The sequence below is a fragment of the Saccopteryx bilineata genome, chromosome 5, assembly GCF_036850765.1.
Source record: "Saccopteryx bilineata isolate mSacBil1 chromosome 5, mSacBil1_pri_phased_curated, whole genome shotgun sequence".
NCBI lineage: Eukaryota > Metazoa > Chordata > Mammalia > Chiroptera > Emballonuridae > Saccopteryx > Saccopteryx bilineata.
The window spans coordinates 36,347,194-36,370,070 of NC_089494.1; the positions used below are offsets into that span (position 1 = coordinate 36,347,194).

General features: G+C 48.9%; 1 protein-coding gene across 4 annotated transcripts in view; it reads left to right on the forward strand.

The window, feature by feature from the left end:
- Positions 1-12,432: 12,432 nt before the first annotated feature.
- The window catches only part of SATB2 (SATB homeobox 2), a 203,236-nt gene continuing 192,791 nt past the window's right edge, over positions 12,433-22,877 (forward strand). The window contains exons 1-2 of one of the 4 annotated variants that reach the window (XM_066281181.1): positions 13,785-13,913; positions 15,170-15,397. In XM_066281181.1, coding sequence (XP_066137278.1) covers positions 15,229-15,397 — 169 coding nt within the window. In that variant the 5' untranslated portion in view covers positions 13,785-13,913; positions 15,170-15,228. Of the gene's footprint in view, positions 12,462-13,784; positions 13,914-14,184; positions 14,229-15,169; positions 15,398-22,877 lie in introns of those variants that run through there. The other 3 variants (XM_066281182.1, XM_066281183.1, XM_066281184.1) reach the window with 3 other exon arrangements.

Sequence of the window (22,877 nt, forward strand, 5' to 3'; positions counted from 1 at the left end):
CGCTGTGCAGGCTCTCCGGCCAGGGCGCCTGCAGGTCAGGTGCGCAGGTGTGGGCGACGCGCACTCCGCTCGGCTGGAGCGGCCTTCAGTTCTGCCAAAGTGAGCGCTGACCTTGGTGCCCACGGGCGAGATGTTTGGGTTGGGAACAAAACACTGAGCAACAGGTGAGCGGACACCTGGCAAGTCTGATTTGAGGTCTTGACTAATCTTTGGGACATTTCATGTAGGATAAACCGCTAAAACACAGCAGTCATACATCTATCTAACAAAGATTCGGACATGAAAAAAATGATAGGAAATAAGGGGGTGAAGGTTTGACCCGCCACGGGGCACCTTGCTCTTGCCTTCTTCGCAGGCCACGGGCTGTTCTGGAGGGAACGCAAGGCGCAGTGGGTGTCACCAGACTTCGCCCGTCGCCGAGGTCGTGACCCGCCCACTCCCACCCTGACCCGGGCAGAAAGTCTTCGGCCTCGGGCAGCCTGGGTCCTCCGTACCCCATCTCGGCATCTGCTGCCCACGAGGGAGGGGCCTGATCTACGGGCCTGGGTGGGTGTCCGCGGCCGGACTCCAGCCGCAGAACCAGCTCCCAGGAGCGCAGGGAGAGGAGGCCGGCGGCCCGGGAGTGGCGGTCTGCTTCTCGGGAAGTCTCGGGCGGGGGCTGTGACTTGTGAGTGAAGTCGCCTCAGCTGCCTCTTCTGTAGGGGTCTCTCTGGGTCCAGGGTGCCACTGGGGCCTGACGACTTCGTCCGGCCGCCCGCGCTCTCTGGCTCACACCCGCGAGCTGGAGTCGGGAGAGCTGATGTCCCCCCTTCGGCACAGCCCGGGTTCCCGGACACAGTGCCCTGGACTGGGGGTGCTGGGAGGGAGCTGGGGGGCAGGAGAAAGGGATTCTCTCTGGTCGGCTTCTCTCTTCTCTCTTCCTTTTCAGAATACTCAGTGATTTGTCGGTTGGGCGGTTACAAAAACAGACTTTCTAAAAACTCTCCCTCCACCCCCCGCAATTTTTCCTGGAGATGTTACAATACCCCCTCCCCCACTTTTCTCGAACCTGCCCCGCTTCCACTCTCCCGGAAAATGTGAGTAATACGTGTGACAAGCAGCTAAACCCAGTGACTGCTGCAGAGCTGCAAGCTAAGCGCGTGGGGAGGCGGCTTCATTGAAAGGCTTGGTGTTTCTCAAGTTGCTGATGACACCCGCTGCTAAGGGGCTCGACTTGCTGGCCACGGAGACTCGGAGCACCGCGCGCGGCTGGGGGGCGGGAACGCCCAGGCTGTGCGCACCCCGAGACTCGGAGCACCGCGCGCGGCTGGGGGGCGGGAACGCCCAGGCTGTGCGCACCCCGAGACTCGGAGCACCGCGCGCGGCTGGGGGGCGGGAACGCCCAGGCTGTGCGCACCCCGCGCGCGCGGGTGCAGGTTCTGGCCTCCTGGTGTCTGGGCCAGAGGGCCCTTGACTCAGCCAGGGGCCAGGGTCAGGCTCCTGAACCCGCAGAAGAACCCGACAGTTGTCACCTCTCAGTCCTCCATTCTCGCTGCCGCCGCCCCACTGTACTTCTGTAGACGGCTGTGCAGTCGGCGGGCAGCCGGCAGCCGCGAGGCGGGAGCGCTGAGCGACCCTGGGGCTGGCCTGGCCCTTCGGGATTTAGAACCGTCTGCAGGAGGAGGAGGGTCAAGGGGACATCCGCTCCTTTAGAAAGAGGACGCGGTTTCCTTCCCGTAGATGGGGGCTGGAAGAGCTCCCACAGGGGGCTCTCTGGGATGGCTCTCTGAGCAGGTAGTTCCGCGGCTGGGTCGGGAGCTGGGACTGACACTCAGTGACGGCAACCAGGCCGGGCAGCGCCCTTTCCGGTTCCCGGGACGATTAACCCGCGAGTTCGCCTCTGGTGGGATCCCTGCCCTCCCTGCGGCTTCCCGGTCACGGGGATTAGAGGGCGCTCCTCACAGCGAGGCTGGAGGGGGAGGGGCGCCACGGTGACCCGTCCCTCCTTGTCGCCCACCTCGCTGAGGCGGGTTCACCAGGCCGGTCCCCCGCGGTCCCCCGGGTCACCTCCCCCCGCAACCACTTGTCTGAAACTTACCAGATTCCAATCTTTAGGCAGGAAAAAAAGTGTTTCATATACAAACCGATCAGGGTATTTGCAGATAATTGCGAATGTCAAATACTCGGGCGTGATGACAAAGTGCAGAGATTGTCAGGGCCCGAGCCCCGCCGGAGAGGCGGGGGCTGCTGGCGGGGCTCCCGGGCCACCTCCAGCCTGTGCCGAGGAGGGGAGGGCCACCTCCAGCCTGTGCCGAGGAGGGGAGGGCCACCTCCAGCCTGTGCCGAGGAGGGGAGGGGCGGCGGCCGCAGCTGCACGCAGCCCATTAGTGCCAAGGCCCCTTCGCGGTAGAGCTGATTCACGGATTCGCTCATTGTGTCCACACTCAAGTCCCGGGTGGGAAGAGGATGCGAGGATGGACGCCGCAGCAGGCCAACTCCCGCAACACTCACAGGCGGGCATGAGCACCCCAGGCAACATGCACACAGAGCAGGGCCGCTGGGCCTCAGACACCGTGGCCCAGAGCTTGGCCAGGCCTTACTCTTAGAGCTAACAGCACACTGTCACCCCCTGCAGCCTGACACATAGGGGAGGGGCGAGTCACAGGCCTTGGGGCCAACTGTTGCATCCTTCTAGTGCTGGGATTAGTTCACCACAGAAGTAAAAAACCAAATTTTTTTTTAAAAGCCCCCTGGAAACTTTATTCTCCATCCAATCCTCCTACCCTTGTCCCTGGTTGCAGAAGATCTCTTTATTTTGGTGGGGAGGTGCCTAGCACTGAGACACACAAAGCCCTCCAGAGGCCTTGGGACAGCAAAGGTGGCTGGCTGCTCCCAGCAGCTTTCAGGATATCTTCCTCTGAGACACCCCCACCCCCAACAGCAGGCATTCTCCGAATGTTTCAAGAGCCCCAATTCCTAAAAAATAAATTTAAAAAACAAGGTTACTTTTGTTCGATTCCAAGTCTACTGAAGACCAAGGGGCTCACTATGGACGGTGTGATGAGGTCAGTGGCAGGTTGGCTGCTTCCCGAAGGCCAGAATGTCGGTGGCTGGGACACGGTGCTGGCCCTGGGGGCTAGAGGTGGGGGCCAAGAGGAATAACAGGGGCACACACGTGTCACAGAGCGAGTGCTGCAGCCCAGGTGAAGTCAGGGGAGGGGAAGAGCCTGAGAGATCTGGAGACACGATGTCCCCTCTACTTTTGAAGGAAAAGAAAAGTGAAAGGATGCTTCCAAAGACGGTGGGGAGGTGGGTGAAGGAAGGTAAGGGTGGACAAGTGTCATATGCTGGTAAATCTAGGCGTCAGAGGTAAGAAAGTCCAGGAGAGTACGTTGGAATGTCTGTCGCTTATCTCTGTCCCCCGACTCTCAGACCCCCAACCACTTCCACCGAGTGCCTTCTGTCAGCACATTCCTGAAAGCCCTTAAAGTGTGGGACTCCAATTGTATGAAGTTTCCAATGATGACAAATTAGAAAACCGCTCCAGCTGCAGTCCAGCACCTAAATCTGAGTTCGGGGGAGGGGACGCCATTTGAAGCACAACTGGGGAGGAGAGACATGTCTCTCCCGATTTCTCCACCGCTAAAACTGCTCGGTTTTGATGCGGGTGGGAGGGGACTATGGCCTGGAGCTTCGCAGTGCTCGGGCAGCCGGGAAGCGGATCTTACACCTGGCTCCTTAGCTAAGGGCCACCGGGAGCGGGAGCGCCCTGAGTGTTCACCTCTCGTGCCTTAACTGGAAGGCCTGGGTTTTGCCCCCAGACCGGCTGCAGGTCACCAAGGAACAAGCAGTGTGACAAGTTCTGCAGGGCACTGCCCAACTAGGACCAGGCTGATGCAGAAGGACAACAGCCTCTGTCCCCAGCCTGGCCAGCCAACAGAGGCCCCAGAAATGTGAGATGTGATTCTATTTGACTTTTCAAATCAAAATGCATTGATTGGGGGCCCAAAGAGTTCAAGGCACATAACTGTTTTAATTATATCTGCTATAAACAGACAAATCTCTTCTCTTGCCCACACAGCTTTTGGATACCACAGCATAGGGTCTGGCAGAAGCCAGGCTTCGGGTATCCCTTTTTTTTTTTTTTTTTTTAAGGAGTGTGAATGAGGCAAAGACAAAGAATAAAAGTAGTTTCCAAGACCTAAGGAAACAGCTTAACTAAACCAAAACATGAGATAACAGTGGGTGCTTAAAAGCTAGGGGCCGACCTCGATTCACAAAGCAGCTCCCTCAGGGACTGAAGCTGGGATGGAACCTGCAGTGGAGGGTCGGGGAGGGGAAGGGAGGCTCTCAACTGTTTGAAGAGGCTGAGGCGCACCTCAGAGAGACTCTGGGTTGTCCTCTGTCCTGCACGTTCCTTCCCAATTCTTTTATCTTTTCCTGTCACCGTATTCGACTCCTTGGCACTCAGAATAGCGCGAGAGCACACGTCCTTAACAGGACCAGTTTACGGGGCAAGGAGTTGCTACAGTGAATGCCCAGCCAGGAGCAGGTGGGAAGGAAGGTTGTCAGGATCCCTCCGAGAAAGCGGGAAACAGGGAGCACACACTTACAGCTCAGGGTTCCTTCCCTCCACAGCCAAAGGCTCCCAGGCCGATCTCGAGAAGGAGGTGAGGAAAAAGCACTCTGGTGTCCTTAGACCGCGGACCCGGCTGAGCGGTTGGGCCAGTGGCGGCGCGGGCAAAGGTGGGGAGAACAGGGTTCACCGCCGCGACTGTGTCAAGGGCTGTATCTCCCAATAACTCTGGGCCTCGGGAAGTTACCTGTCAGAAGGCAACCCTCGGCTGACTTCGGGACTCACAACCTAAAACAAGACGAGCTAAAGAAATCTCATTAATTTTCTAACTAAAAGAGTAAAGGAAAAGTTCTCCGTGTATGTAAATACTGAAAGTATGAGCGCACAGGTTTGGGCACGTTCCCAACTTCGTACCTGGCTTCTTTTCCGCTCCGTTGGTTTGCAAATTGAATTCTCATCACTTTTCATTGACTAGCTTCTGACCTCAACAATAATCTACTCTAGAAATATTCTTCATTTCGTTAGGCTGTGAATGGCAAACACTAGTTATGTTGTATTTAGTATGGAATTTAAGTTCAAGCAAATGTTAGTATAACGCTTTCTAAAAAGTCCTTTACAAGATTTGTTTACTTCCATACAACAGAGATGAAAATTATATATCACAATGACTGGAGAGAGATACATACTTAGATTGCCTTTAGATTTGTGAGATTTTGTATAGGCTCCAACTCTGCGGACATTAACGAACGGGCTATTTGCAGTCATTCATCAAAAGGTTTTTTATACTTTTAAATTGAGGCATGGCTCCCAGGTGGAAAAATTCTTTACGACTAAAAACATACTTTCAAAGGGATTCGAAAATAAAAGCAAAAATTTAAAATACATTGTAGTATAGAAGTCTCAACTAAAAACAAAAGATACCACTGCAGTTCAGAAGTGGAAGTCAGAATATAGTGAAAGTTAGTTAAAATGCTATTAGGGAGGCACCGCATATGTCTTTATTACATTCAAAGGGGAAAATCTTAAGGAGCCATCTCCCCTTATATTATACTTGTACTGTGAGGCTTGAATTGTTGTGAACATTTTGTCGTCTAAATAACAACAGTTCACCTTTCGAAACTCTTCGCTACAGAGCAACAGCGGTGACTGTTCTCCAGCCCAAGGACTTCTGAAACAAACAACTTCTTTCACACTCTCACACTTGCATACCACATACATACAAACGCACACACAGTTGACGAGTTTTTAAAATGTTGCTTCTGAATGAGAGAGCAAGCGAGTGAGAGAGAGAGACTGGGAAATTCGAGCTTAGGTAACCAACAAATCCAATTACTAGGCTTTATTGATACTAAAAGGAAAAGTTGCTCTTGTAAAATTTCTCAGAGCTTATTAGTTATTTAAATCAGCCCCAGGGCTGGCCCAGCGACGCCGCAGGCACCCGCTGTCGGCTCCTGGAGGTGAGGAGACGGCGTCCCCTCCGCACTGGGCGCCCGGGGCAGAGGCAGGCGCCGCGGGCGGAGGTGAGCCCCTGGGCAAGGGTGCCGGGCCTGGCCGGGTTGGAGAAGGCTTCGCGTGGTCTGTGGATGTTAGAATGAAGAAACAGACAGTTCATAGGCAATGGGGAGGGTGTGGGTGCGCAGGCCAGGAGGACACGCAGCGCCGGAACTCAGCGGGCCGGCTGCACGGCTCTCCCCCCGGCCTGTGGCAGGCCGGTCACCCCGCGAGAGGGAGGCCATCACCGCCAGGCGGGGGCTGCTCAGGCGTCCAGGGTTCGTTCGTGTGCGGCTGGGAGCTTTTTGTACTTGGTTGAACCCCAGGTGAATTTACAGCTTTTTGGGTCGTTGTCCCTTTCAATAGCTGACAGTCCCAAAACGTGTCTGTGTGTGTGTGTGTGCACGCGTGCGAGCCCGTGTGAATAGTTGAATTTATTTAAAATAAGCGCCCCACCTATCTATCAAAGTTTTTAAAACACGACGTGGGGGCTCTCGAGTCCTGAAGTAGCGCCAGGCAGCGCAAGGTGTTGCCGGGCTCAGCTGAACGGGCCGCAAGGCCTGGAGGCAGAGCCCCGTGGGGTGGGGCAGCACTGAGCCGGGTCACTGCTGTCACGGCCACCGGGACCCCGGCCCGAGGGCCGAGCCCTGGCGGACTGAGCCGGGTCACTGCTGTCACGGCCACCGGGACCCCGGCCCGAGGGCCGAGCCTTGGCGGACTGAGCCGGGACACTGCGGTCACACCTGGGCCCCGGCCCGAGGGCCGAGCCTTGGCGGACTCCGAGGCTGTGCTGGGGTCTCGGGAGGCCGGGAGGCCCAGGCCCAGGAAGAACGTTCAGTTTCTCGCTTCCTCAGACGGGCTGGGACCCCGAACAGACCAGCACATTGCTCCGTCCTCAGCCCCAGTAAGTGCCTGCGACCTCCGGTCCCGCAGGAGCTTCCTTGCTCTCGGGCGCGACTCGAGGCCAGCGCCGCCCGGGGCCGCAAAGGGAACGAGGCGCGGGCCCCTGGCACCCGGCGCTCTGGGCCCGCAGGTCTCCGCCGGGGTTGGGCGCAGAGCTGGGCGCGCAGACCGGCCTGTCGGAGTGTTGGGTGCGGAGTAAACGCCGTGGCCTGGATTTTCCAGGTGCAGTTTTCACTACGAGGAGTTGGGACAAACTTAGGGGCCGACGTTTCGCCTGCCTCGCGCATTTCTGTGTCGATGGCTCGACCGTGTCGCGGGCCGGGGACCCGCCCATCCCCCGCCGCATCCTGACGCGCAGGGTTCGAGGCGACGCGGAAGGGCCGGCGCCGGGACGCGCGGACTGAACCGGAGCCGCAGCCCACGCGGTGGCGCTGTCGGGAGAGGACGCCTCCGCGCGGGTCGGGGACCCCGGCAGTGACCCGGCCTCCGGGGTGACAGGACTGTGACGACGGGTCAAGGCCGCGGGGTTCTCCGTCGCACCTGGGGCCCAGGAACTGAGAATGAGACAGACCCCCCCCCCACCCCCACCTCGTCCGTGTTCCCGACAGAAACGCGGCGGGTCTGGAGCGCAGCGCCGTCTCCAACCTCCTCACCCGGGCTGGGGGCGGGGAGACGCGGCGGCTCCTTGGGCGTTTCGTTTTCTTCTCCTTTTTGCCTCGTTAACCTGGTGGTTTAAAGTCGATTTCCATTTAAAAAAAAACAAAAACGAGATTAGCAGGACAGTCCTTTTCTGGCTGCTCTGCTGCAGATGGAGATCCAACTATTAAGCTCTTGAATCTGGAAAGATCGACGGGCTCCGGGAGTCCCCTGGGCGGTGCTCCGTGTCGCCGGAGCTGCGCCCCGCGCCCGCGGGCACGCAGCCTCTCCGGGCTCCCAGCCGGGGCCGCGGCGAACGCACACCCACACCTCGGACCCAGCGCCCCTGCTGCCTCCCACGCCTCCCTGCCCTCCTTACTCGGGGCGCACAGGGACCGTCTCCCACGCCTTTTCTCACCCGCGCCTGGGACCCCCGGAGCTCCTGGGCCGCCCTGAGAGCGTCTCCCCGCCCCCCGGGCCCCACAGGGTCCTCACCCCTGACCTCCCGGGACTCGGTCCTCCCGGGCGCTCGGCTGGCCGTCTAACTCAGACCAGCTGACCGCCACCCTCCCTGACGACCATCTCCCTGGGCCTGGTTCTGTCTGGGCCGCAGGGCTGGCTCCACCGCCCCTACCTTAGGCGGCCCGGCCGCTTCCTCCCCGCTCCGCCCCCGCCCAGGCCCCCGGGCCGCTGCGGGAGCCAGGAGCAATTTATCTTTGCCTGGCGCGGGTTGGGATTCGTCCAGCTCTGATGCCCACGAGGAAGGCGTGCGGAGAGCGAAGTAAGTGTCCCCCGCCTGCTGAGCGCGGGTCGGTCCCCGGACACTCCCGGGCAATCTGGGGAAGGGCTCGAGCCCACCCTGGCCGGTCTGGCCTTCTAGGCTTGTTGTCTTCGGGTCGCTCTGGCCCCGGGCCCTAGTCCACTTGGCGCACTCAATGGCCCGTCCAGACCCCACGCAGTGAAATAGTCTGCGAAAAGGCTGGTCGTCCAACTCTCCCCGGACAGTTCGCGCGGAAATGGGCTTCAGAGCTGGTGTGGGGTTCTAGGGAAAGAAACGATGTCTTGCTGCCTTCCTCTCACCCCCTGGCAGAGCAGGCTCAGGGCGGGGTGGCGGTGCATGTGGTGGTGGGAGTGGGGGAGAGAGGCAGGCACGTGCGGGTACCCAGGAACCATCGCAGGGGTTTGATGCAGGCGGTTCCCACAGCTTTCCCGGTGCGTGCGGGCGGGAGTCGAGGGGAAATGCGGCACAACTTTCCCTTGTGCTCTAAGGGGCAGCGCTGGGAGGGCCTTTTTGCCTGGGTCACCGGACTGGAAATCTAGGGAGTCTGGCTATGAATGCTGGACCTTCAGAGGCTCGGGTGTCCCAGCCGAAAGCAAGAGCCCTACGCTTGGCCCCCGGCCCCCTGTGCGCAGGCAGTTGGGCCTAGGCCGTCCCGCGCGGGCACCGGGGAAGGAAGGTTGGTCAGAGTCCTGAGCTTGCCTGGCACGAACTTTGGTGTCCACAGGCAAACCAAAAAATCTTGTCATTAAAAGTGCAGGCCATAAAATAAAGGAGAAGGCCTAAAATGAGTTAGAAAGAAGAGGTGAGAACATGGAAATAAGAAAAAACATACATATTTAAGCCTATCGTATAAAATCCGTTGATTTTTAAAATAACAAATCTGTGTGATTATGAAAGGCAGACGACCTTTGACTAAATGACAGATGAAAAAAAATGAGCGGTGGAGGGGAAGTTGGAAAAAGTTTGAGATTTCCGACGAAAACGTCAGTGAGAAGCAAGTGAGAGATAAAAATGTCCCCCAGTGTGAGCTTTATGCTTTGAATACTGCTGCAGACTATCAGATAATGCACAAAAGATGCTTTTGGGGTCATATTTTTAAAAAACTAAAACCAATTCTTTTCTCGAGTATGATTTTGTTTTCAAAATGCTTGCAAATAAACCATTTGAGAAATATGAAATGAAACCAAACAAAACTTTTAAATCATCATAATTTATTTACTGTTTAAAAAGGTAGAAAATCCTAGTGTAAGGTAAAAATGTTATTCAAACTTTCTTACTGTCAAAATTAAACATTCTGGAAACAATGGCTTATTTCAGTTGAAATAAGGTCAATACAAAAGTTGTGCAGCAAAAAGGTTATGCAATTTCAAACATAAAAGCCTTTATTCGGGACAAAATCAAGGGGAAAAAATCCACACTGGGCACATATCACAAAACTTCTTAGAATTATCCTTAGAATTCTCCTTTTTAAATCGAAAGAAATTTGTGAAATGTGTTACTAAACATAAGTATACATTAAAAATACATTTCTGTTAATAATTCATGTTATTAGACATTACTTTTAAATATGTTAAATATTTTAGCTCTTTTGCCCAAAATAATAAATTTGTTCACTATCAAAAGTGGACAAGAGGAAACTCCAATAAAGAAAAAAATCAATGAATTTAAAAGGATGTGGAAACTAAAAACAAACTAGCACAATGGACATTTATTTATTATTTTTTTAATTTATTCATTTTTAGAGAGGAGAGAGAGACAGAGAGGGAGAGAGAGGAGAGACAGACAGAGAGAGAAGGGGGGGAGGAGCAGGAAGCATCAACTCCCATATGTGCCTTGACCAGGCAAGCCCAGGGTTTCGAACTGGCGACCTCAGCATTTCCAGGTCGACGCTTTATCCACTGTGCCACCACAGGTCAGGCCCACAATGGACATTTAATTGTACTTAATTGTGAACTTTATTTAAATTGCCCTTCTTAGAGGTTTAATAATTTAGAATCAATAGTTCCCTTCAAAACATAATAAAATATTTACACTTTATAAAATATTAACCGATTAACAATACGGCTGTGTTGTTTATAAAAGTGTAACTGAAGTTCTGTAATCGTGCTGTTGACATAAGCCTGAGAGGTTAGCAAGTGATCCTTTGCAAAATGTAAATGATCTTCAAACAGTGGTGTTTATAAAATAGCTCATTAATGACTTAAGATTGAATCGCTCCAACCATTCGCATCATCAGATATAATAATAGTGACGAATCAGACAGGAAAGATCCTGGCTAAACCATTTGCATTCCCCCCCTCCCCCCAGAAGTACTGAAGACCTAATATCACCAATTCTTCTAAGTTCCTGGACATTGATCCGGAGGAGGATTCTGCAGGTCAATACCAAGGTAAGGGAAGAAATAGCATTATTATCGTTGTTGAGATATGAATAAGAAATGCGCCTTTCCCCATTTTGAAAACGGGCTTAAAGTTTGACAGGGGTAGTTTTTGCAACACATCCTTCCCATTCCGACGTTATAGTACATATAAAGAAGAAAGTTTGTCGATCACACTTACAGTTTGTTTCTTTGCAGCCAAAAAACCTTTCAGCTACCACCACGAGTTGATTTACTTGAGCCATTTTTTTTTCTTACAAACGTGAATTCTGCATTATCTCTAACTGGTTCATTTGGGGAGGTGGGATGGGAGATGGGGTTTGAGGAATAAAAATAAAAAAATAAAGGAAAGAAAAACAGAAACAACCGCTGCCTAAAACTCCCAGGGTGGCTCCCCGGAGGTTTACAGTCCAGCTGGCTTCCTTTCTCGGCTGGGCTACGACCGCCTCCGGAGTCGCCTCCGGTCTTTTGGAACCTGGTGGGCGGTGCCTGGGTGCGGGGTTCTTCGGAATCAGGGCTCCGAGACTCAGGCCAGGGGCAGGTTTCGCTTCTAGGACCCTTTCTGCTTCAGAGGCTAGCCCCCGCCCCAGCCCCTACTTTTTAGGGGATGGCCACCCGCTCGCCGCCCACCGGGTGGGTGCGGCGAGTGGACCTCGGCCTGGGCCAGAGCACACTAGACTGACGCGACTTCTCGCTGTGGGTGCATCGCTCAAAATTTCCAGAATTGCCACCTAAGAGCGTTTCCCGAAACCGAATTTAATTTGGCCCTCTGGCGCCGCCGTACAGTCAACGCTTCTTAAGGGGGACCGGCGGCTCAGGAAGCGAGGTGGTGGGGAGTCCACAGGGTCCTGGGGATAAGCAAGGAGAGTCAAGTGTGCGGGAGGAACAGAAGGTGCGGCCAGCTGAGGGGGCTTCACCCGCCTCAAGGCAAGCGGGGGCGCATCCACATTTTCCTGCCCTAGATCAGGACCGCAAGTGTCAGCCGGCTCACCAGGCGTCTCTCTGGGGCCGCGACTTTGGTGCACGTGCTTTTCTTTAAGGAGGTCGTGCGCCCAAGCGGGACCTCAGGGAAGCGGGACCTCAGGGACAAAAGCGCGGCCAGAGCCTGGCCTGCTTGGCTAATGCCCGTGCCACCTTAAATGAGCACCGCGGCCGGAGCCGGGTTGTGGCCGGCTGCAGCCGCGGGAGTCGGCAAAAGTTTGAGGCTCAGTTACGCCTTCGCGGGACCTGCTTGGAGACGCCCCCGCGCGGCCTCCCCAAGGACCGAGAGGCTAGGTCCTCTCCGCACAGCTCGGTCCGCGTCCGCAGCCCGGGGCTCGAGCCGCTCGGGGTCCCAGGAGCTCCAGCCCTGCAGCCGGAGCACAGGCAGTCCCACCGCCCTTACCACCGCCTCGGCACGGCCTCCGGGCGGCTCGGGCTGCGCTGCTCCAGATGTCGCCGGCGCCGCGAGCGCTCCAGGGACTTCGTCCAGGGATGCTCCCCGCCCCGCGCCCCGCACACAGCTCTCTCTCCTGTGCCACCCACAGCCCGGCGGACTGTGCCGGCGCTCCTGCCGTTTGGGACACTCGGGCTATTGTTCTGGACCTGGGACCGCGCCGGCTCTGAGGGAGAACAGGCCTTCCCCGCGCGGGCGGCGGCGCGGCGGGCCCGGACGGCCGACTCCGCGCGGAGAGGGAGCTCGCAGGCACCGGGAAAAGTTACTCCGAGGGGCGGAGGCGGTGGGTGGTGGGCGGAGGCGGGGGGTGGGGGAGGCGATAGCCCTCCTATCTCCAAAGTCGAAAGTACTCGGCGCTGTTAGCAGAACCCCGCGCCAAAGCAGCCGCGGTCGCCTCCTGCGCGCGGGTCTGCGCCTCCTCGGGGAGACGAGGCCACCAGCGCCTGCCTTGTCGCAGCGCCTCCGCGCCGGGACGAGTGCGCCCACAGGCTGGGCGAGGCGGCCGCACCCGGGACCCGCCGCCAGGAGGAGGAGGAGGAGGAGAAGGAGCACAGCCCGGGCCCCGGCGCCCGCTCGCACCCGGGAACACCCACCGCTAGCGCGGCACTCGGCTCTCTGTCTTCGAGCCTCCACCGCCCCGCGAGCGCGCGCGGTCCTCGCCACACCGCGTTCCCACCGCCGACTCTCCTCTTCCTCCTCCTCCTCCTCTCTCTTCCCTGCCTCCCACCCGCCTCTCGCCTGTCCCTCTGCCTTCTCCGCAGCCCCGCCGCTGTTAGGTCGCTGAGCTCAGAGCGATTGATTGATTGATGTTTAATTTCCTGCCTGGCGGGGCCCCCCTCCCCCGGCAACCTCCCCAGCCCTCCTCCCCGCCCCCCACTCGCCCTCGCTGCGCTGGACCCGTCTGGCTTGGGTTTAGCTCGTCCCTTCTCAACCCCCATCCCAAAATAATCCCGAGACTTCCCCTACCCCCACCCCAAATTATTATTTTGAAGGCGTTAGAGCTGGGGACGGGAAGGGGGAGGGGGAGAAATCGGAAACCGAGGACAACCCGAAAGGACTCACTTTGCCTGATGACTCAACGCAACTAATAATCATCTCCCTCTCAGCGTGTCTCTCTCTGCGGCTTGTCAGTGAGTCTGGCTCCAGCTGCTGGCGGCGGCGGCGGCCTAAGAGAGAGGCTGGAGGTGACAGCCGGGGCGGCCGCCGCGTTTTCTCCCGCGCGCTATCCCGGGTCCCCGCGCCCTCTCGGCTCTCGGCGGCACCGGCTGTGCGGCTCCGGCCGCGCCACCCCGCGAGCTAGCCGCCTCGCGCAGCAGCAGCCCCAGCCCGCCTCCGCTTCCTACTTCTCAGCCCTTTCTCTCCAGAACGGGTCTCCTTCCCGAAGGTGCGAAGGGCTTTTTCTGCCTCCGCTCCTCTCCCCTCCTCCGCCGTCCCCTCCCCCGCCCGCTCGGGCGCCCCTTCGGAGGAGCCCTCCTTTCCCTCTCCTCCCCCTCCCTCTCCCCCCGCCCCCCCACGAGTCATCATCATCATAACAACCATCTCCGCACTAGAAGACACCCTGACCCAGGACCGTACACGTTAGGACCTGGGGAAGAGGCGAGGGGAAGGAGTGCAGAGAAAGGAGGACTAGGAGAGCACGGCAAGGCTAAGCGTCAGAAACTTTCCACCCTGGATTCGCTACTTTTGCTCCATGGACAGAGCCCCAGCCAGTCAAGTTACAGACAGACCGTGAGCAGTAAGTACGCAGGGCGAGGGCTCCCGCGCTGCGCTCGGGCGCTCGGGGAAACCCCGGGTCCGGCTGAAGTCCCTCCGGGCCGCTCTCCCCCTCCCGGGCTGCGGAGCCGGGGGAGTGCGGACGGGCTCTTTTCCCGCAGCGTTCGGGCTCCTTCTCTGCGCCTCTCGCATCTCTGTTCTCACCTCCCTCTTCCATCCCCACCTCGTCTTCTTGAGCCGTGGCGAAGCGGCTTCTCCCACGGCCGGAGTGCGCGAGAAGATTCCCAGCGCACTCGGTTGTTCCAGACTCCTGCTTCTCCAGGATGTCGGTGTCAGTGTGAGTGCCGTTTCCTCAGGTGTCTCCCCCTCCTCCGCCGCCCCCCGAAAGTCCAGTGGTGCCGAGTTCTGCAGGTTCTATGAGGAGAGCGCTGCCAACCAATCGACCCAGACGAAAACTTTTTGGAGGGATTTAAAAATTGGGGTTGATGTAGGCTATTCTTGCACTTAATAATTTAAATACTTTTCAATTTTGCTTTTACGTTGTATGATGAAGAGCTTTAAAAAAAATCACTTAGGATCAGATTAATATAAGAACATTCGAAAATAATAACAGTTGCAAATTGTAGCCCCTGCCCTTGTGATGGAGGTTATTCTGATGACTACCTCCAAATGTTTCTAGATGCTTATTACTGTGGAATTAGGGTCGATTTTGTGCAAAGCATGTGTGTCTCAAGACTGGCTTATTAGCAAAGGTAAAATTCGGGGATTCAAGGGCTGCTCTTGTCAGGCCTTCGTTAGCCTCCTGCCTCGCCATTAGCAGCGCATTCATCATGTGGTTCTTCTGGTTTCCTATGGACTCGTGTACATCCCCAACCTCCTCTTTGAGATGTTTACGAAGTTCACATCTTTCACAACCTTGATCCCTAGACAGGGGAGCTGTCACACCCGGGGACAGTGTATGCCAACCCTGTCCCAATGGACCGGTCACTTATGGGCGCCCCTGGGCGCGGGCCCCAACGTTGTCATTGAGGGCTGATTCCAGGGGAACAGCGACTGGGCCGAGTCTTAGCGCTCCAAGCTGCGGGCTTCCTTTGGGCCGCCGGCGTGTGGTTGGGACCGGCTTCCCGGCTCGGGCCCCTCGGGCAGCGTGGGAGGAAGTTTATGTAGCTGCGGTGCGTCGCTCTGTCACTGGCCTGAGTGTCTATCACGTGTGTGAGCGGTTTTCCCTCTTTTTTCTTCCCTCCCCTTTCCCTCCCCCCCTTTCCGCCCCCTCCCTAGGTCCCTGCGCATTTTATTGCGACCTGCCGGTGGGAACTTTGTCTCCGAGTCGGAGCAGCATGGAGCGGCGGAGCGAGAGCCCGTGTCTGCGGGACAGCCCCGACCGGCGCAGCGGCAGCCCCGACGTCAAGGGGCCTCCCCCGGTGAAGGTGGCACGGCTGGAGCAGAACGGCAGCCCCATGGGAGCCCGCGGGAGGCCCAACGGCGCCGTGGCCAAGGCCGTGGGAGGTAACAGCCCCGAGCGAGGAGGCGCGCGCAGCCCGCGGCCCGGTGATAATGGCCCGGGTGTCAGGGTTCAGGTTGATTAGGCTCTGTCGCGGTGTAGGATTACAGGAAGTGAATTCCAGGTTGCCAAATAATGCCCCCGTCGCCTCTCATCTGCAACTGGTAGCTTCATCTTGAGTTAAAACAAGAAAGTGGTTTACCCAGAGGGTGGCATTTTTTGGGCACTTTGCCACTGCGTGCTGAGGTGTTGGCAGGTTTATGTCACAGCCAGCTAACTGTTTCTGGATTTTCCTAGAGAGTTTTTGAGTGATTTAACTCTTTTGCCGTGCCTCAGAGTTTGTGTTGTAGGGATGAAGTTCAGGTGCGTTCGCTTTGGTGGACTAGTGTTTGATGCTCGGTCTAACAGAGGAGCAAAGGGTTGTTACTTTGTAGTTAGGACAGTGCTTCCTGACAAATAACAACTGGGAATACGTCCTGCTACATTTCAAGTGTGAAATAAAGGAATCATGATTCTACCAGGCCCTTAAAGGCTTCAATGCTCCTGTTTCCTATAAAGTTTCAAGTCATATGCGTTTGTAACTTTGTTAGGAATTATAGCACAACAGGTGAAATTAGTATAGGAGCCTTATTGTCTACATGCTGTTTTTCTTTTTTTCTTTCTAAGAATTTAATATTATTTAAAGATAATCTTTTGTAGTTTTACTACTGAAACAACTACTTTCTCTTAAAGTGGTTAGGAAAAGTAATTTTATAAAATGAAGATATACAAGAAAGTTAAACATTCAAATATTTTGAAGTTTATATGCCATTTGCTCGGATTTTTTTTTTTTTTTTTTTTTTACAAATAAAATGCATAAGTCTCATGAAGTCTCTACTGTGTTTGAGATAAATCACTAATTTAACTTTCTTGCTTTTAAAGTTTTGTTTGTCCTAAAATTTTTATCAGTAGCCTACTTAATATTATTTGCATTAGCTTGCCGGTAATGATACAAAACCCTGGCAAAACTTAGTGATAAACTCCAACCCCATGTTCTAAATAGTCATAGGATGTATTTCAAAGCAAATACTTAACATGTCCACTCCCTTTTAAAGAGTTAAATACTGGCATTTTATAAAGTAACACATTTTTATTTTTATTTATTTTGCTATTAGCTGTCTTCATGGTAGACATTCAGTATGCTTTACTTTAGTTCCTTACTTAATCATCTCTCTTGAGAAGCACTCATTCTCACAGTTTTTAAAGCTTTAAAAAATTATTTGGCTTTAGATTGTAGATTATGTATCTTTCATGTTAGGGGCTTGAAAGCTTACTTTAATGAAGCAAAAGAAAATTTCATAGTCTGACCCATTTTTTAAAAGTGCTATTTATTAATGCACTGTCTTGAGACTGAAACAATTACTTTAGACTTTTTGTATCCTCTTTTTAATATGTGCATGTAAGAAAGAAAAATATGTAGTGAATATGGTGGAACTAAATGTGAAATGATATGTTATATGCTGATAATATTTAATTAAAAAACTTTTAGTAGTCTTTAGAGAAGATGTGTCCTCAAAGTAGCCTTATCCGTAAAGAAAAAACTTAGACTTGAAATTTTGATTTCTTTCTGAAGACCTAATAAAATTCACTAAATTGAGAGAAGTTCTAAATATTTTAGAATATAATTGTTAACAGTCGTGTTTCCCTAAAACAAGTTTCATTTATTTATATCGTATTGAACTATGAAAGAAACTGCCTAATTTTGTTGACTAGGGTTACTGTTAGTGTAAAATGGTAGTTGCTTTTTATATTTTCTGAGACTATTATTCACATTTGACCACGTAATTCAAATTTGATATAAATGAAAATTATCTTGGTGATGAATAATAATAGATTTGTTTCAACAAACTACTTTTGTCACTTTTTCTGAGCTTTAATTTCATTTAGTGATATAGCAAAGCTCTTATTAGTGGCTTCTCAAACTAAACATAAAGATGACATTTTGTCTCAACAGTGACCATTTATAAAACTTAATAGTAAAGTGGTTAAAATAGTTTACATATGGTGAACTTTTAAAGATTTTTTAAAAGAAAATTTTACTCTATATAGCATAATAGGTTGGTAAGATTTTAATTTAGAAACGTTTAAAATGTAGCAACTTAGAACATAAAAATTTGATATTACAAAGTTTTCTTATTGAATGTTAATGGTTATGTTAGGGATTTAAGTTTATATACAGTAGCTTCTAAATGTACAGTGATATGTTAATGAATTCATTTTCTTGTGACTTTTAATAATACATAGACTAGAGAAAAAAGCAAAGCTTTTAAAAATAGACATTCTAAATTAAAAAAAGTATTTAAAATATATTTCTAGCTAGCTGTTCTTCATAACTGAAACACCTTTTTTACAACAGAGAGTAAATAAAAAATAGATTATATTTTTATCACCCTACCTCATTTTGTTTAAAATTTTTTATGAAGCAATGTAATAAGCTTAGACAACTACAAAAATATTTATAGCTCTTCATCTTTTATTACCCTTTTCAGATATAGTGTAATCTGGTCAATGTTGAAAAGGTTACTATAATGATGACATTAATGTTTTTAAAATATATTCTCCCAATGTTCAAAATTTGGGAGAATGTATTTGTTAATCTTTAGTGATTTTAGGGGGAGTTGCCCCCTAAAAATAGCAGAAATCATTAAGTTAATTGGTTGCTCAATAAAATGTCAGTTTATCTTACTGCTTTTGATAAACAGTGAGTGGAATAAATGTTTCTGAATGCTTTGGTTGCAATAGTAAAATAATTCTTTTTTTTTTTTTTTCCTATTCTACTTTTTTAGGGAGAGAGTTTGATTTATTTGTGTCTAGACTTAACTAGTTGAGGTGGTAGATACACTATCACAATCTTAAAGGTTGTGTTTTATAGGGGAATTAAAAGTTAGTGCATTGTTTATAATGTGGTTAGTTTAGAAGACTATAAGAAAGTTCAGTTTTGCTTTTTCTTTCCAACACTTTCTAGGATGTTTTTACTCTTATCTAAGCAGTGTTTTAAAGCATGTATGTAATAAAGTATAAGTGCTCAGATGTGTATGACAGTCAGTTTTTATAAAAGGTTCTCAGGGAAAGAAAAAGGCTAATATCTCTTTAAAAAACATATGAAGCCTGGGAGAGAGTTTAGAGCAAGCAAGAGCACTGTGGTGTTGACAGCTTTATATCCCTGCTGGGTAACATTCACTTACTAGAATTGGCGTCCCCTGTCAGCTAGTAATTCACTCCATAAGGATTTTGAAAAGGATGATTAATGGTGGGGAAATTTATATTTGTGAAATTGGTGATTAAAACTTACCAATCTATTTGAAGATTTAGAAAAAGAAAAGATTATTAAGGATGATGAAAATAAGAATCAGATGATTCTCTTTTAACCACTATTAGCATAAATACCAGAAATGTTCTGCTATATATAATGCTTCAGCCATGGAACCTACAACATAAAATAAGAATGATGTCGATCAGTTTTCCATAGGAGGCAAGGTGTTCTGCTTTCCCCCTGGACTGCTGAAAGCCATTGGCCAGTTGGGCTTTAATAGCTATACATTATTGTGCTTCATTCATTGTAACAGAAGTGGTTTCTTTTTTTAATGTTTGCCTTAACATAAGAACTTTCAGACCGCTTTATTTAAACTGAATGAACAGTGCTTGAGTATACCAGATGGTGTATTTACTGATAGGAAGCATTAAACATCAGAAATTTTCTGATATTTTTCATTTTTCTGTGAAATTTGATGATTTTATTGGTATTAAATGTTCTAGATTATAGGTAAAAAAATATTTAAACCCAGGAATACCTTTTAGAGAGATATTTGCTTTCTTTTGGTGGTGGTTGTGGTGGTGGTGGGGGGGAGAATTAGTTTTAAAAAAATAATTTAGTTTTGTTTAAAGAATCATCTGTTGAGGTTAGCTTATGACAGTTGACTGGAAGTGGACCTATTCTTCCTTGCTATCAGGCAGCCCTGTCAAGAATATTACTGTCTTGTTGCAGGGAGAAAAAAAATTATAATCAATACACATTGATATATTCACATCGGAAAGCAAATGTGATCATGATTATTGGGCCGGGCCTGACTTAGAACTGAACATTGTCTATAACAACAGTCAGTCTTACTTGTCTACGTGTGGAACGTTTCCTTTTCCTCCGAAAGTCAAGGAAATGCAGTTCAGGTTAGGCACAGGCGCCATATTAGCAGTGGTAGAGAGACATTGTCTTTTTTTGGAAGAAATGCAGATATGAAAGAATAAAAAAGTATAGATATTGATGTATTGAAATGCATTAAATACTTAGAAATTTAGAAACATATTATCCACATGGGAAAAATGGAGAAAACGTTAAATTAATTTTAGCCAAGGTTAAACACCATTATGTTTATAGGGAGCACTCGTGTTATTACTTCAAAAGAGAAAAGATTGTATTTGCCTCTTCCACTCCGCTTTTTTTTTCTTCTTTAAAGGGTTTAAGATCTTTTAAATAGAATGAACTTAGGCTTTGGGGTCATCCAACAATCTAGTATGTCCTCAGTAGTTTTGCTGAGGTAGAAAAATAGCCCTTCTCTAAAGTGTTTTTAGTTCTTGGCCTGTTATTAAAATAAAGATATACTTGGTTTAAAAAATATATGCAATGGAACATACACATTAGACAGAACATAGGGTATCCACCTCTCAAAGTCCTCAGCATAATTGATGTTTTGAGTAATTTTGGAAGCCTTGTGTTCCATCAGCAGAAACCCACTGACCATTATATATTCAAGATAATCTGCAGTGAAGTGTGTATGTATGTGTGTGTGTGTGTTAGAACTACATAGATGTCCCTTAAGGCATTCTGGGTTTTAACCCCTACAGAAAACCAGAAGTATCATTCTTTCCCAGGGATTGTGACTAGCAGACTCAGTCTCTACATCTTACATATCCTGTGTTAAGTCTTCTTTCCTTTTTTGAATATATCTGTAGGGAGGGAAACAGACTGATCATTTATTTGAGATCTAAGAATATAATATGAATGAGTTTTTTTAAGAATATGCAAATCAATTTTATTCCAGGCAAGACACTGTAATTATTTGGTATATCTGGGAAGGTATATCTGGTAAGCAGTCAAGTTTGATGGTTACACTGTGATAATTTAAAACCTTGCCTTTTTTTTTAAAAGCAGTCAGTGGACAAAGTATATATGCATATATCAAAAAAGACATTAAATTAATAGGTCTAGATGAATTTCAAATTGTATTATTTTCTTTGGTCTTTTTAGAGATTTTAGGTTTCTGTTGATATGAAAATGACCCAATTTCTCACCATTAAAAAGTTTCTTATGACTAATAATCTTCCATTCAGTGCATACAATATGTACATAGTTTTTTTTTATGTTTCAGGAAGCTAATCTTCATCCTACATAGCATGTAAATAAATAAAAAATCCTTTATATTCTTTTATCTAATAAGTAGTCTTTTTTTAAACCTATATAACTAGTGTGTGGTAACATAGTAGCTTTTACTATCTTCCTTACATGAATGCTGAGATACAATGGCATTTTGGAACATATTTAAAGATGAAGCATTTGACAAAAGTTGTATGTGTAACAGTTTGTCAGTGAAAAGTGACAAGTGGGAAATGAAAAATGAAATGTTGGCATCATCACTCTTTATTTTGATAAAAATGTCTCAATTTGCAGTGATATAATACTGTTTCATATTATTTCATGAGTTGTGTGAGATGCATAAGGGAAATTTAGTTTTTGTGAACGGAAAATTAGCAGCCCAAACTCTCTTTTCAGAAGCTTTGGCAGCAAGTTCCTCCTCCCCCAACTCCCCAAGAATAAGAACAGCAGTGAAATGTTGGATCTAACCCATACATTTTAACTCATTATTTTTTTGAGAAGGAAGGAAAAGAAAGAAAAAGAAAAGGAAGGAAGGAAGGAAGGAAGGAAGGAAGGAAGGAAGGAAGGAAGGAAGGAAGGAAAGAAGGAAGGAAAGAAGGAAGGAAAGAAGGAAGGAAAGAAGGAAGGAAGGAAAGAATTGAAAGTGGCTTTCTTTATGCTTAGCTGGAAAAATGAAGAAGAGAGTTTGTCTTTTAGTTTCATTCTTTTCTTTATAGCCATTTAAAAATGAGTGATTTCCCTCTGCTGTTTGATTGTGTGGAGGCTTTTTCACTTCCAATCACACTGCTCTTCAGCATTAATTTAGGGCGCAGGAAGGAGAGCTGTGCATTCCTTTTATCTTAAAGTGCAATAGAGATTTGAAAATGTCTATGTGTTAAAAATGGATTTTTATATACAAAGGATTTATCATCCTACTACTTACGGGTAATATGATAGATATTTCAAAGTCAAAGTAGACGGCCCTGAGTGGAATTGAGGTATGAGTTAAAACAAAAGCCAGTTGAGAACTTACAGATTTCCAAAAAAGCACAGATGTAGCTTCTGTAGTGTGTTATTTTCCATTTTCTGAAGTTACATTGCTTCCCTTATTGTCAGTGATCAACCAAACATTTATTTTCTTCTTTTAATGAAACAAGCCCCACAAGCACTTCATGTTACACAGTGTTTAGGTAAAAATGTTCCATGGTGGAGTTTTCAAAATCAAAGAAATATATATATATAAATTTCTTTTGTTTTTAATTAATAGAATTGTTTTGCTGCTTAATAGTGAGAGACTTAAAAACTGTGATAAAATCAGTATAATTAAGTGGCAGGGAAAGGGTGCATCAGAAATTCTCTTCTACAACTTATATATTTTGCTTCTCATTTACAAAGTTTTACTAATTCCAGATTTTTAAAATCCAGGTAAACATGGCTTTGTGTGGAGCAAATGTGCCTTAGATATATTATTATGGCAATTGGGTTTATGGCATACATATTTTTTTTTATTTTAAGTGATGTTTATACATATGAAGTAAACTAGAGAATATAATAATAGTTACCAGTTTGACAAATGCTTAAAACGAAGAAAAAAGGATTAATAGAAATTTCAAGAATTTGAACCTTGTAATAAAGTTATCTGCAAATTATGCCAGTCTTATATTGTAGCAAGAATAATCTTTATTTCTGGTTATGATACCTTAAGTTAATAAAACTCTGGGGGAAGCATCATATTTCAATTATAGTTGTTCCTGGTATTATTGCTATTTGCTAGCATGTAAGGCAAATTTGGTTTTGCCCTTATCTAATATAGCTGCCTTATCATTGGAATGGAGTTGTCTTACCACAATGGCTTATTAAATGGTAGCATAACATAACAGTAATGATCAAAAAGTTAAGGGAAACACTGCAAGCTACTATTTACGAAAAGAGATGCATTTCACATCAGACTATTTGGTGTCCACTAATGGTTGCACAGTAACTGAAATGTCCTCAACAGCTTAGTGACTTTCTTTGTTTTGTTGAAGATTTGTACAGCTATGAAAAAAAATAATAGAGACTCTAGTTAGAGCAAATGTTTTCCAAAGCACTAAGATCTG